General features: G+C 40.3%; 1 protein-coding gene across 1 annotated transcript; it reads right to left on the reverse strand.

Moving 5' to 3' along the window:
• Positions 1-6,198: 6,198 nt before the first annotated feature.
• Positions 6,199-7,948, reverse strand: LOC121390702 (beta-1,3-galactosyltransferase 1-like). The gene is made up of 2 exons (XM_041522594.1): positions 7,882-7,948; positions 6,199-7,339 (listed from the first exon to the last, which is right to left on the reverse strand). Exons 1-2 carry the CDS (start codon positions 7,908-7,910, stop codon positions 6,250-6,252), a joined length of 1,119 nt encoding a protein of 372 aa, XP_041378528.1. The 5' UTR covers positions 7,911-7,948; the 3' UTR covers positions 6,199-6,249.
• Between the last annotated feature and the right edge of the window lie 7,951 nt (positions 7,949-15,899).

Raw genomic sequence — 15,899 nt, forward strand, 5'->3', positions numbered from 1 at the left:
AACAACAATACAAAAATTCAAGACCCAAATAAAAATAATGCAAAGAACTGTGCAAAAATACAAATATCACAGACAGACACTAACTTCCACTCAAAATTTCAATTGTATCAATTGTGCTGTATTGGCCATTCTCAAAGAGAATGTTACACCCCTGCACCACGGTGAGGTTACAGCACGCGCAGGGGCAGTTGATTACAATGTCGTGGCAATAAAATTTAACTCATTGACCTCATTAATGTACATCTACTTTGCAGTTATCAAATTCCAGACGTTAAAAGATAGCTTGTACCCCTCCCGTATATATCTGTAGGTATTAAACATATTATATAGAGGTTTCTCAACTATACGGTTACTATACGGATAGTGATTGGTTCGAGTGTAATTGGTGACGTACTAGCAATTTGCTTCCAGCTGTTTACGATTAAACGGCCTGCTATATATAACACAGTTCATGGCTAATATACAATTAAAATGTTTTTTTAATAATAACACTAATGAGAATGCCACCATATTTCAGTTACCAACCATGACGATCTGCGAAACTAGCTAAACCGTTAGTACCGTTATTGAATCATAGTTATTAATTCCGTATCCGTAACAATAATGGTTCTGTGCTCGGTTCGAAAACAGGTAACAAGTTTCCTTCTGACTGCTTCCGGCTACAAAGCCCCGCTGTTAGTTCGTGTACTGTCCGTAGTTAGTGTGTATTTATTTTCTCTTTCAGATAACTTCTTAGCAGCTGATAATTTTATTTATTTATTTGTATTTATTTGTGCATTCATTCGTTTATTCATATTCATATTCATATTATTATTAGAGTACTGCAGGGGCAATATTACGCTATTCATATATGGTAGGTGTCTATGGAAAACGTACACTAAAGGGTCCGCTAGATTGATATTCAACTCCCATTCCCCTGTTCAGACCACGCTCTGTTCGTACTTAGTATATATTCCTCCTGTTCCAGGTGGTTCGGTATTATGGATCAAAAGTACTTATTTACCGCATATATACTTTTTCGTTGTGTATATGGTCAGCCCTCGTTAGCGAAGGCCCTAGACACGGCTGTGGTATATATAGCCACTTCGTATATAAACACCGTCTAGTTCACAGTATTCTTTAAACGTGCAACAATTTCTATCCCTAGCTCGCTATAATTATTCACGGGGTTATGGCATAGTTTGCATAATAATGAATTTGACAAAGTGAAATATGAATGCAGTGTTTAGATTTTTCCGTGTACAACAAACAATAAATTTACCTGTATATGCAAAGGTCTAACTAATCGGGATTGTCGCCGTTTAAAGTGCTTCTGTTTCTAAAATAAATTAATGTATAAGCTTACATGTTTTTATAATATTTTAATAACTTATTTTCATTGTTTTTCGTTGAATTTATTCTATTTGGCAGAGGACGGTCAAGCGTTCTCGTTACACGAGCTTGGCAAATCGTTTTGACAATGCGGTTATTCGGGGGATGCCCGTCACGTGACTCCAAAAATAATACGTTACACCTGTTCACTCCAAATAGCCGTTATTATTTCCTGTATTATGGACCGTTGAAATAATACAATTATTTTTTACAAAATATCAGTAGGCCCCCTAATAAGTGGGTTATAGTCGTTATGTAGATGGTTAAATAAAGTACTTTTAACGACAAATCAAATGCATATATTTTCAGATAATACTTTGTTAGGTCATTAATTAGGTCCACCATCCGTGACCGAGTGCCTTTAAGACTAACCCAGGCGCAACCTAATCGTCGTTGGAACTCTGGGGCGAGTTGATTATCATCTGCTTATTTAAGCTGGGGCTGCGTCTAAGAATAAACGAGCTACTCTCGACCCACTAACGAGCTATTCTCGATTTAAAACCTATACTAGCTCGCACATTTACCTTTCGACCGACCGTTCAAAATTGCGCCAAATTTCCTCAACAAAAATGCGCACCTTTTCTCTTTGGCATTAACAGCTCCATTCAAATTCCATAGCACCACCACCACCCCTCCCGCCTGCTACCGATTCAATCGGGCTGCTGGTGCTCCCTTGCACCTGCCAGCGTAGGCGGTCCCTCCTTGCCCCCCCCCCCCCACACCTTTCCTGTCATGGACGGAGAAGACGGCCAAGGCCGGCTCTTGTGCCCATGACAGGCGTGCGCTACAACAGCTTGTTCTGAATGTGCACGTAAAACCCTATGACCTGACCTGACCTAAGAATAAAACAATCGGTCGCCGAATCGGGATCATGAAGGGGAGGACCCTTGGACGCTTCATGCTGGGAAGCTGTAGCCGCGATACTACGAAAAGTACCGACAGAACATCACGGACCGGAAGCAGCTTCTCAGCAACAAGCCCAACATGGCGTTCCACCCACTGGTCGAGGGGGAGGGGGAGTTTGTCATTCATGGCGTCTACTTTGACGACAACTCCAAGGCAGCCTGCGTGACCTTTAGGATCAATCAAGTGTACAACCTGGGCCTTATCCTCCCCTCGATGGATAACAACACCATCCATTGACTGCTGAAGAAGACTTTCGGTCCTGCCTATCTCACAGTAGCCAAGCACTTAGCAAGACCGTCAGCTCGACCAGCGCTGGACAATCTTCGGACTACAGAGTTCCTGGTATCTCCGTAACGTCCTCCTTTGTAAACCTTTACCTCCGTGAGTATAGACTTACTCGGACTTTAAAACGTTTTGGCCGTCATTTCAAAAACTTTATTTAAAAAAAACAAAAATAGTCTGTTCCTTTTTATTTTTGCTTTACATTCAAACTTGGATGAGCACTCAGTTTGTTTTTGTATGGCCTCTAATTTTTATAAGACGTGATTATTCTCAACTCTACAATTGTTTTCCAAATTCTGCCCACCTCAAACTTACCGTCCCCCTCCTGTCCCGGAATTAGTGACTGGCGATGTCAAAGAATAAGTCCGGGGTGGGCGTACCTGAACCTTCGGGATATAGAGTTTCCCTACAGTCGCCAAGTTCCACTTTTTTTCTGCGTGGTAGAGAAGCAGATTTGATATGTCCAAGCATGCATCTAGGAGTGGGATGGCGCTCAGCGAGATCGTCTGAAATGCGATGGATCATCGTGATATTGATCGCTCTACTTGTGGACCACCTGGCTTTCTTCCACTACTCTGTATAATTAAAGATAGAAACCTGTTGCCAAATAAGGACTAAGCACGCGGCAACTATGTGAGACCGACCACGACGGTCCCCATTAGGCAAGGTTCGACCAAGGTAAAATCAATCAAATAGATCCATTTTTTATTTTGATGAACCGCTCCTATGCAGGACATTTACAAATATCAATAGCACCAAAACCAACCCTCGCCCGCTACCGATCCTGGTCAAGCTGCTTGTGCTCCCTTGCACATGCCAGCGCTGGCGAACCCCTGTCCCAACCCCACCCTAAACCCTTTCTTATCCTGGACGGAAGATCCGGCGGAAGTCGATACCTGCGCCCATGACAGGTGTGAACTGCAATAGCTTGCTCTGAAAGTACACGTTACACCCTATGACCTGGTCCTGTGGCCAACTGTTCAGACTTTAGTTAGCTTAACGAGTGGTTATCAAACATTTTCAATAGAAATAATACCTGACAACATAATGTTGAAACATGATGTAGAACAACCAGAATCGGAATCAAATCTAAAGTTTATTTTGTATTTCTTTATTAACAATTAAAAAGGGAAATATTAGACTAACGTAGAGTTAACTTGACTACATTTTGAAATACTGGGGCCTGGTTTATGCACCCCCCTCCCCCCAACACACTATCGAGCCCACATTAGAGAGTGCCCCCCCCCCCCCATATCAAAGGCCGATGTATGCGCTATGTTATCTGTAGGAAGCGGGGGTGTGTGTGTGTGTGTGTGTGTGTGTGTGTGTATTTGTTGTTGGACTATATAATGAATGTTTGCCGAATTAAACAAAAATGCCCAAATCTGTATAATAATGTTAATTCATATTAACATTACTAATAAACAGCTAAAGAGGGTTGCAAATAAAGCACTATGCATTTTTACATGGATTACAAGTAATATTTTAGCAGAATGATGGAAATACATGGTGAAAAGATTTGAGGCCTGCTCATTTTGTCCCCGAATGTCTGTCATTTTTGCGCAAGTTAGAATATTTGCGCCAACACTGGAGCTTATCCTTTTAAAGAAAACCCATATATATACTACTATTTTTCAGTTTGTAATCGTACATGGTGTATGTTACCAAATCAAATCCCATAGACGACAATAGCAACATGTGGCTAAAACTCCTACCTGCAGCGTATCAATCGACATAAACGCCACGGATATAAATACTACCACCCCTCTCCCTTAAAGTGAATCAGAAAAAAATGGGGGTCAAGCTGCTCTTTTCTGAGATAATAGATATTTACATGCATGGTTCTTGCATTGCCCGACACTGCTATAATGATCTCTAACATTTTCGTCCTAATTAAATCACCGTCCACTATGACCTTTTGAACTTCAGTGACCAACAACGTATTCAAGGTGACCATTGTCTAGAGACTACAACCGAACAAATACATACATGTAATTTATTTATATAACTATTCATGTTGAAGCTGAACCAACTGCGAACTTTGTTACAGTTGTATAGATGTATTTGTTAACTCGATTCGAGATATAATTCGCAACTGAAATATGTTTGTTATATATCCATGTACAGTAATCCCATATTAAGACACGAGGATTTTACTTCCACTGTCTCAATGTCGACTTGGTGTTGTGTCAGACAAACGTTAACGTAATGTTATATCCACATAACCTCTCCTTTGTTCAGTCACACATGGGCGTACATAGGTGGGAGGGGGGGGGGGGGGTTCGATGGGTTCGACCGAACACCCCCTGAAATAGCTTTTTTTAATAATTTAATATATCTGACATTGATATCTGACATTATTATATTTACTCAACACAGAAATATATGCCCAATATCTTTGCAATCTATTTTGAAACCCCCCTTTTCAAAATCCTCTATTTTGGAACCCCCCTTTTCAAAATCCTATGTACGCCCATGTCACAACACCACTATATATTAATTAATTTCAACTTATTTGCGGTCGAGACGTAGCCCATTGGTAAAGCGCTCGCTTGATGCGCGGTCGGTTTGGGATCGATCCCCGTCGGTGGGCCCATTGGGCTATTTCTCGCACCAACCAGTGATCCATAACTGGTTCAACAAAGGCATGGTTTGTGCTATCCTGCCTGTGGGAAGCGCAAATAAAAGATCCCTTGCTGCTAATCGGAAGAGTAGCCCATATAGTGGCGACAGCGGGTTTCCTCTCAATATCTGTGTGGTCCTTAACCATATGTCTGACGCCATATAACCGTAAATAAAATGTGTTGAGTGCGTCGTTAAATAAAACATTTCTTTCTTTTTTTTCAACTCATTTGCGTGCTTATATCCAAGCACGCTGTCCTGGGCACACACACCTCAGCTATCTGAGATGTCTGTCCAAGACAGTGGGTTAGTTGTTAGTGGTTAGTGAGAGAAAAGTGGGTGTAGTGGGCTTACAACAACCCACTGAGTCGTTAAAACTAGCTCTGGGTGGGAGCCGGTACCGGGCTGTGAACCCAGTATCTACCAATCTTATGTCCGATGGCTTAACCACGACACCACCGAGGGCCGCTTCCATTAGCGTAAAGGTACAGTTACGATTCCCCTTCCTGTATGATTTACCAAATACACATTTTAAAAACTCAAGCATGTCTATACTGTTTAAGCTACAAACAGATGTGATTAAAATGGACAGTAACATCTTATTTCAGGTTCAAACGAACCAAATTAATTCCCACTGTCGATAATGTTAACATTTACTAAGAAAATTGATATAAGCAGCCCCTGCGCGTGCTGTAACCTCACCGTGGTGCAGGGGTGTAACATTCTCTTTGAGAATGGCCAATATAGCACAAATTCCCTTGTTTTCTTAGAGATACAATTGAAATTTTGAGTAAAAGTCAGTATCTATCTTATTGATATTTGTATTTTTGCACAGTTCTTTACACTGTTTTTATTTAAATCTTGAATTTTTATATTGTTGTTGATCATCACTTTATTTGTTTGTATTATCATAGTTTGACACCCAATAGCCGATGCATTTTTCGTGGTGGGGTGTCATTAAACATTCATTCATTCATTCATTCATGATATAAGCAGCGTACCAACATACCCAGACAGTGCACCTAACACACATTCCAACAGACTTAACCATACTATACACTTTGTTGTTCAAGATCCCACTAGGATAGCCAAGAAACGAAGAATATGCGAATATATGCCCCAGTTGTGTAGCTTATTCCACAGTGAACGCATGTCCTGAAGCGAGTATTGGTGACCAGTAACTTCTCGACTGGACAGAATCCAGTCTTCAGCAGCTTTCTTTTCGATGCCGAAGCCACAGTTGCCAATGAATACGACGTCGGCACCTTGGGCACAAATGCCGGTGATAAACACATCTTCCAGCCACAGCAGCCTCAGGGAAGTTGACCTTCGCAAGAGAACAGCAACGAGGTCATGGGAAAGAACATAGGCCGGTCCATTCACGAAGGAAGGGTAACTGGAAAATGGGTACATGTTATAGTCCACGTGCCACTTGCTGGACGATTCTCGGTGGGGTGAACCGGAAGCAATGACCGTGCCCAGTATGATACGGGGTTTCTCGTTGAAGCGCTGTAAAACTGCTACTAAGTTTGGAATGTGAACGAACACATCGTCGTCAGCCTTCATGGTGTATCTCGCCTCGTCGCAGTGGTGCGAGACCCAGTACAGTATTGACATGGTTTTTAAAGTCAGATTCCGATACGAGTCGACGAAACTGGCTTGAATAATATCACTTTTTATTATACTCTCTCTCCTTATGCGCTCCTGTACCTTGCTGTCCGATGTTCGTCCAATCACGAATACCATTCTCACAATGACGTCATCGTCGCGGGCATGTAGACCCCACGTGTAGCGTATGCCATTCCTGATTTCAAAATGGTCAGGCGCTGACGTAACAAATATGACAAGAAAAACGTCACGATTCGCGCAGAGAGAGCTTGGATTTATCAAATAGTCCTTGTATTCCGTCTGCGTACCTGCACTGACGTCACTTCCGTTCCGACTAAAAAATGTTAGTACATTTGGGTCAAATTCTGGAGTTTTTTGTTCACAGCAATGCTGATGTCCCTTGAAACACCAGTCTCTGCTGATTTTCAAGTAGGTGAACCATATGAGCTGTATGGAAATAACAGCAAATACAGCCGTCTTAACAGCATACCTTGTTGTGATTAGTCGGTGTATTCGAATTTTCAAGTACTTCACCGCTGACCATATATATCTGAAAACGTAACAAAATAAGCAGTGTTAGAATCCTAGACAGACTGACAGATTGAAATAGCCAATGGATAGTAATATTTTAAAATAGAAAGTGTCAATTGACAGGATTCGAACCTACCACACCGTAACCGCTCGGCCATCGGGACATCCACACAATTAGAAGCCCAATTAACCGTAGTTAAGAATGAAGGAAATGTTTTGTTTAACGACGCACTCAACACATATAAAATATTATAATGTTAGTACACTTGTCGCACATACTCATAGATGTACAGACGACACACACACACACACACACACATTCAGAGAGACACACACACACACACACAGAGAGAGAGAGAGAGAGAGAGAGAGAGAGAGAGAGAGAGAGAGAGAGAGAGAGAGAGAGAGAGAGAGAGAGATGCAACGAAACGTCACTTTCTCACTAAAACTACACTCTAGAGACTGTAAATAGGGTCTAATATCCAGAAAGGAGAAGAAAACAACAGTTGATACACAGTATTTTGAATGCCCAACACTGAAGCTTTAATCGTGTTTACTCACTTCACATTAAGCACAGCATACAGACCCATCTCGGAAAGGTATACCTGTAACTGTAACAGAAAGCCAAACAGAACAGCTGTAAGGCTTAAAAAAAAAGTGTAATAAATAAATAATAAAAATTAATTAATAATAATAATAATAACAACAACAACAACAAATTAACAACAACAACAACAATAATAATAATAGTAATAAATAAATAAATATATTGGAAAGAAAAATATAGGGTCGGGTATCCGGAAACACATTGTATTTTTTAGGCCTAACTAAGCAACACCGTTTGTCACTCAACGTGCCACTGACATGCGCGCGCCGTACACATTACGTCTTATCTGTCTAAAATAATTAATATATAATTTCATTTTTAAAACACCAAATAGGATAAAGTTAGTTTGCACACACACACACACACACACACACACACACACACACACACACACACACACACACACACACACACACACACACACAGAGACGCGAGCGCATACATACACACACTTATACATTCACATTCACACTCATACATACACATTCACACTCATACACATACATACACACACTCTCTCTCTCACACACACACACATATACACACACACAAACACACACAGAAAGAGAGAGACACACACACACACACCACACCACACCTCACACACACACAAACACCACACACACACAAACACCACACACACACACACACACACACACAAACACACACACACACACACAGAAAGAGAGAAAGAGAGAGACACACACATATACACACACCACACACACACACACACAGACACAACACGCACACACAAAAAACCCCACACACACCACAGACACACCACGCACACACATACATACACACATATACACACACACAGACACATGCACACGCACACCACATACACATGCACACACACACACACACACACACACACACAATTATTACCGCCGACGTCCTCTACTTCGAAAAAAATCGTTAGTGCCTGACACCCTTTGGAGGAAATTAAGAAAGAAGCTAAAACAAAATGGCGTATGTGTTTTGTTTTTTGTCTCCATGATTAACATGGCTTATATTCAAAACTGTACCACGAACACGTTCTCATCCGTTCGAGGCGCTGGTGTATAGAATTGTACGAGGGTGGGTGGGTGGGAGTCTACACTGTGGTGAAGTTTCTAGCGAGTTCGGGTCATGCCACCACTTGAAAATTAGCTTGGAACGGGTGGTTGATTTCAGACGTCCTCCCGCCCACCCTTACACATTGATCACGAGCCTGCGTTCGCGAAGTTTTGAATAGGATGAAAGTTGTTCTTTCCGCCGCACTCCTAACGTTAATACTTTTAAAAATGATAGTAATAAAATATCATTTAGTTTAGATAGGCCTACAAAATATCCTATAAATGGTTATGTTCTGGGTGAAATATCCGATCACGGGTTTGTTTTGGGGTCGGGTGAGGTTCCCTGTATATACATGTATCAATATAATGGAGAGGGGTGGTGGTGGTGGTGAGGATATGTTTGGTAACAGGCCTAACGCTTTAAAATTGCAATTAAAATGCTTAAGAATGACTTGCTTCGCCTAAAACGTGAAGACTGTTCTAAAAGGCTATTGACCAAAGAAACTTAGCGTGTTACCGTAGATGGTGAATTTTAAAAAAGAGAACAGAAATCTGTCTTAAAATAGAACAGTTTACCAACATTTTAAAACATGTCACAGGCAACTCACCAATTTCCTTATCTTTCACCCTTAGTTAAGATTCATCTCCTAGGTGAAATCAAGTCAACTTAATCCATGTGTCCCTACAGGCACAGAAGAAATTGAATGCAAACAATACAAGTATTGCAACGAGTTGGCCGTTATCCGTCACAGCTTTGAATAGGCCTAGTCTAAATAAAGAGCCGTCTTGACTTTCTTAACATTAACCCCGCAGTCCATACCCTTCAATGGATATTCAATTTTGAAGTACATGTTATTAACGTGTCGGATATTTGCGTAAAACATGAGTCATAGATAACAAGTTTATTGGTACACTGAAGCGACAGAAAAGGAATATTTCTTTGACACCTCAGCACATTGTACAGGCCTCTGAAAATTGCGAGAACGATGGTTTCGTTCGCGTGTTGCTCACGCAAATCTAATTTTGCGTAACCTATTTTTTGTTCGCGCAAAATTTGGAGCACCATTTACTTGGCTATAAGGGTTACGCAAAAAGGAAATGGGTTACCTGGATTTATTTCTGCGTAACCGATAAATGGGTCACGCAGATTTTCAATTCTGAGAAGCCTGTTGTAGATTAAAGTTATTGGAGATTAACCTAATTATAGTTATTTAGATACTTGGTGAAGATGGTGAAGACCGTTATCGCTATATGGGGTACTATTATCGAATAGCATCAAGGGCCTTTTTAGATCCAGTTTCAAATACAAAGGACACCACATACCACGGGTTTTGATGTACCGGTCGTGGGACCTTGGTTCATTAAAACTAGATACAGTATCTGACTTTTAATATGAGTGAAAAAACTATTAGCGTAAATTCAAGTTCATGTCTACAAGGTAGTCCAAACTATGTCTTGACCACGCCGTGACTGCCACTCTCAATGACAGTGTATCTTTTATACTTCGTCTCATAACGTTTCACTGTTTAAACCCCCTCCCCCCAAAAAACCACACAAAAACCCCCTACAACAACAACCCCAAAAAACAACAACAACCCAACAATAACATACACAGACACACACACGCACACTATTTTCCAATGCGGTCAGTCCCGTTACAAATGGGATTTATACTAATTCAGAATAGATTATCACACCTAAAATATTTCGTGAAAGAAATAAAGGCATATTTAATTAACGACACATCAAAACATTTTCAAAGCTACATGGCTATTTCGACACTAATTGTCTACTGGCTGAGAGGGAATTCATGATGAAATCAGCTGCAGTCACACTGATAAGCAACAAAGTATCTTTTATATGCACTTTCCAATAGACAGGACAGTACATACCACGGACTTTGGTGTGTTAGCTGTGGGGCACTAGTTGCGACGAAAAAACCAAAAAAAAACCAAAGTCCATCGAGGGAGATCAAACCAACTGTGCTCTACAAACAGCAGACAGGCAACCCCTACTAAAAAAAAAGAAAGTACTAATCAAAATTATACCCAGGTAATTTTCCAGTCTTACATATTAGTTATAAAACTACATGGAATAAAACCCCTAAAAATGTTTCAGTATTATCATGACCTGTTATGATATTCCAACAACCGGTACCAAAAATGACAATAAATGACCTATTATAGATAGAAATATGAGATGTATTTATAATTTTACTGTAAAACATATGTAATTTGAAACAGACTATAACACCCAGTTTGATATTGAACACACCTGAGACCAACCCTCTGCTTAGCTTAGTACTTGTGATTTCACCTGTCAGCTTTAATCAATGTCAATCTGGGTGTTATAATCTGTTCCAAATTACATATGTTTTGCAGTAAAATTGTAAATACATCTCATATTTCTATCTATAACAGGCCATTTATTGTAATTTTTTCTACTGGTTGTTTGAATACCATAACAGGTCATGATAATACTGAAAAAAAATTATGCTTTTTATTCCAGGGATTTTCATAACTAATATATAAGACTGGAAAATCACCTGGGTATAATTTTGATTAGTACTTTTTTTTTTTTTTTTTTTAGTACTAGTACATGTATATAAAACAAAGGCGTAGTGCCCATTACACACAGTACGCACGTGCGTAATGCAAAACAATCCGGGAACAGGTCGACGCTGTCTGTAATTGTTCTATATAATATCCTCTTCCCTTTTTCAGTAATTAAGTTTCCACAATAAAGCGGCGTGCGTAATGATAATGTTTTTCTGGCTACGCCCCTGCGGAATCTCATTGATGGGGTAGGGCGGTTGTGGTGATGGTAAATCCAGGGTTTGTTTTACAACAGATTTAATAAAATCCTACAAAAGATATGGACAGTTTTTTACTTGTTAGATACGATACAAGACCGACATTTGATTGATTGATTTATTTTAATTATCATTTTAAAATTGCTGGGTCTTGAAAAAATAAGGAAGTCACTGTTTCTTCCACTCTTGTTCATAATTATCCAGCCGTTGAGACAACTGATGACGATGATGATGATGATGATGGTGGCAATGAATGAAAACGATCAACCATCAAGATAACATATTCAAAAGGAGTGTATTTTATAGAGGGAGTTGAGGGCAATGTCGGTGCGATTTAAAAGTGAGGGGGTAGGAGGGGCACCTTCAATCCGATGATCTGGGGGAGGGACATTTAATGACCCAAGGGCGTCCGAATCTGTTAGAAAGGGTTCAGGGGCATGCTTCCCTGAGTAATTTTGAATTTCAAGTGTTCAAGGTCGGCAAACCCAGCATTCTAAGCACAATAACTGGCAAGAGGGGACATGGAAGAACTTAAGCTTAGTGATCGCCAAAGTTTGTTTTGTTTAACCACACCACTGGAGCACATTGATTAATTAATCATCGGCTATTGGATGTCAAACATTTGGTAATTCTGACACCAAGTCATCAGAGGAAACCCGCTACATTTTTCCTTAATGCAGCAAGGGATCTTTTATATGCATTTCCCCACAGACAGGAAAACACATACCACGACCTTTGTCCAGTTGTGGTGCACTGGTTGGAACAAGAAAAAACCCCAATCAGCTGAATGGATCCACCGAGATGATTCGATCCTGCGACGCACGCACCTCAAGCGAGCACTCAACCGACTCAGCTAAATCCCGCCCCTGATCGCCAAAGAGTCATTATATTTTGTTTAAAATTATATTTGGGTTTCACCACAGGTGCAAACTATTTGACTGCAATGAGGCTCAGTATTCATGCACCGGGTTTCATTTGAGAAAAAAAGTGTGACGTGACCAATTTGGGTAAATTTCAAACGAGCGGATTTTTTTGAAAAACCGAATAGCTACACTTTTATTCAAATGACTTTTGAAAGATTTGATAAACAGTTTCCATAAATAAATGTATCATATCCGCTATCTCCCGCTTTCAGCAGCGTAAGCATGGTTTGTATGAGTGTGAAGATTATAATAAAAAATCATGCATTTTGGAAACACATTTAAAAATATTGGGCATATTATCAAGGAAGATACACACAAATTTATCTATTAAAAATGAGTTCTGTTTTACGAACCTCATTTGTAATTTCTTTGAGCTTAAAAACATTTGTTTCATTTTTAAAGAATACGTGGGCATTAAAAGAAAGAAAGAAATGTTTTTATTTAACGACGCACTCAACACATTATATTTACGGTTATATGGCGTCAGACATGGTTAAGGACCACAGAGATATTGAGAGAGGAAACCCGCTGTCGCCACTTCATGGGCTACTCTTCGATTAGCAGCAAGGGATCTTTTATATGCACCATCCCACAGACAGGGTAGTACATACCATGGCCTTTGATATGCCAGTCGTGGTGCACTGGCTGGAACGAGAAATAGCCCAATGGATCCACCGACGGGGATCGATCCCAGACCGACCACGCATCGAGCGAGCGCTTTACCACTGGGCTGCGTCCCGCCCCACGTGGGCATTAATGTCAGAGGCTAGTTTATACGGTACTAGATGTAGATACCACCCATGTCCATCTAGTCCCCCAGATCTGTACATTAATCACATGTTTACTGCACTGCTGATATTACAAAAACTTTCATTAGGCCATTATGGATTTTAATTATTTAAATATTTCGTCCACTGTGATCATATGACAATTATGTTTGAACAGTATCCGGGGGTTAAACGAAATATACATAGCTACCATTTGTCCCCCCAGTAGCAAGAGCAAATTGATATGCTCGACGCACATAGGAGATGCTAGGAGTACATGCATGGTGTTTGCCGGGTGGTGGTGTTTGTTTGGTTGACAGAAAGATATTAAGGGAACCCTTAAAATATAGGCTGACCCAACTTCTGACAGATCTTGGAACATAATATGGAAAGCTCCAAAGCAAAGACATCCTAATACCTGAGAAGCTGCCTTGACTATAGCCAGTTTATAGGTCGTTGCCACGCAGTGTTCGTTGCCATGCAGTGTTCTTTACATTTTTCAGAAATAATCGTATTTGCTTTCATCCAATAGAGAGCATTCAAAAACCGTAAAAAAGAAATGTTTTATTTAACGACGCACCCAACACATTATATTTATGGTTATATGGCGTCAGACATATGGTTAAGGACCACAGAGATATTGAGAGAGGAAACCCGCTGTCGCCACTTCATGGGCTACTCTTTTCAATTAGCAGCATGGAATCTTTTATATGCACCATCCCACAGACAGGGTAGTACATACCACGGTCTTTGATATGCCAGTCGTGGTGCACTGGCTGGAACGAGAAATAGCCCAATGGGCCCACCGACGGGGATCGATCACAGACCGACTGCGCATCGAGCGAGCGCTTTACCACTGGGCTACGTTCCGCCCCACGTGAGCATTAATGTCAGAGGCTGATTTATATAATCTCAGTAGAACATTAGCATGTGATTATTTTGAATAGCATTTTTGTGTAAATAGTTAACGATCTCTTAAATCAGGTTTATTTTGATTTTGTGTGTGTGTGTGTGTGTGTTTTTTTTTTTTTTTTAACACTGATATCTTCTTTGACCAGTAGGCCTATGAGGTTTTGTTTCAAATTGAAGACATGTCATTACACATTCATTTTAACAAGCGCAGATCCAGTAGAGGGCAATAAAAGTATAGGGCCTACCCCCACCCTGCGAAGTGTTCAGAAAATCTGTAGTCGTCCTTTTTAAAAGTTGCACCCTCAGCCTAGAAAAGTCCTATATATCCGTACCTGCTCAAGGTTCGAACACGCCCTCACTCTCCTGTGAACACAGCGCAGCTAAATGGTATCTTCCAGAATAGAGGCGGGATGTAGCCAAGTAGTAAAGCGTCTGTGGGCCTAATGGACTATTTCTCGTTTCAGCCAGTGCACCACGACTGGTATATGAAAGGCCGTCGTATGTCTTATCCTGTCTGTGGGAAAGCGCATATAAAAGATTCCTTGCTGCATTAGGAAAACATGTAGCGCGTTTCCTCCGATGACTATGCGTCAGAATTATCAAATGTAATAGCCCAGTCATCCATTAGTTGATGATTAATCAATGTACTCTAGTGGTGTCGTTAAACAAAAAACAACAACTTCCTTTCCAGGATAGATGTTTAATAATCATACGTCAGTAATTAGCGAAAGGCTACTTACGTTAAGTGTAGTTGCCTTATATTGTGCTATTAATTATTGTGTAGTACTCCCCATGGTTAGAAGTTGGTGCTGGGGCACGAATGTAAAAGCCACTAGTCTTAAATACAGTGGCATAATATTTAGTTATATTAACTACTGCACCACCGAGGCCACTGTGTTCAGACTTGCAAACTGCTATATTTTCTAGCACTGTGTTAAAAGCACTCAGTCACAGATTTAGTTGGTCTTATTTCTCTAATAATGGATTATAAATGAAAATTACATTTGGAATACCAAACCTCACTATTGTATCACCCGAAACATTTTAAATGAATCACGATTGAGGGAATACCATGACAACCAGTGAGCAGTTTCATTTTTTAAAATTGGAACTCTTTTATGAGGAGTCTAAAACGTACGACAAAACCGAGTATTGATGAGGCTATATACACGACAGCCGTGTAAAGTTCCCTTGAATTTTATATACACGACCGCTTTGTATAGACACTACATTGTCAACACTGAGGCGAGTGGAGTTTATGTTGAGGGGTCGAGACATGTTCCCCCGAAAAATAAAACAGGGAGATGGGTTACGCCTGCACCGACAAAAAACATTGTGGCGCAATAATTTTTGCTTAATACACAACATAATGTCCTGCGTTACTAAAAAATTAAGCCCTGTTTATATAGTTACTAGTACGTTGTCGTGTCAATAAAATTTACCTCATTGACCTCATTAATGTACATCTAATTTGCAGTTATCAAATTCAGAACGTAA

This window comes from Gigantopelta aegis, chromosome 3 (assembly GCF_016097555.1).
Source record: "Gigantopelta aegis isolate Gae_Host chromosome 3, Gae_host_genome, whole genome shotgun sequence".
Taxonomy (NCBI): domain Eukaryota; kingdom Metazoa; phylum Mollusca; class Gastropoda; order Neomphalida; family Peltospiridae; genus Gigantopelta; species Gigantopelta aegis.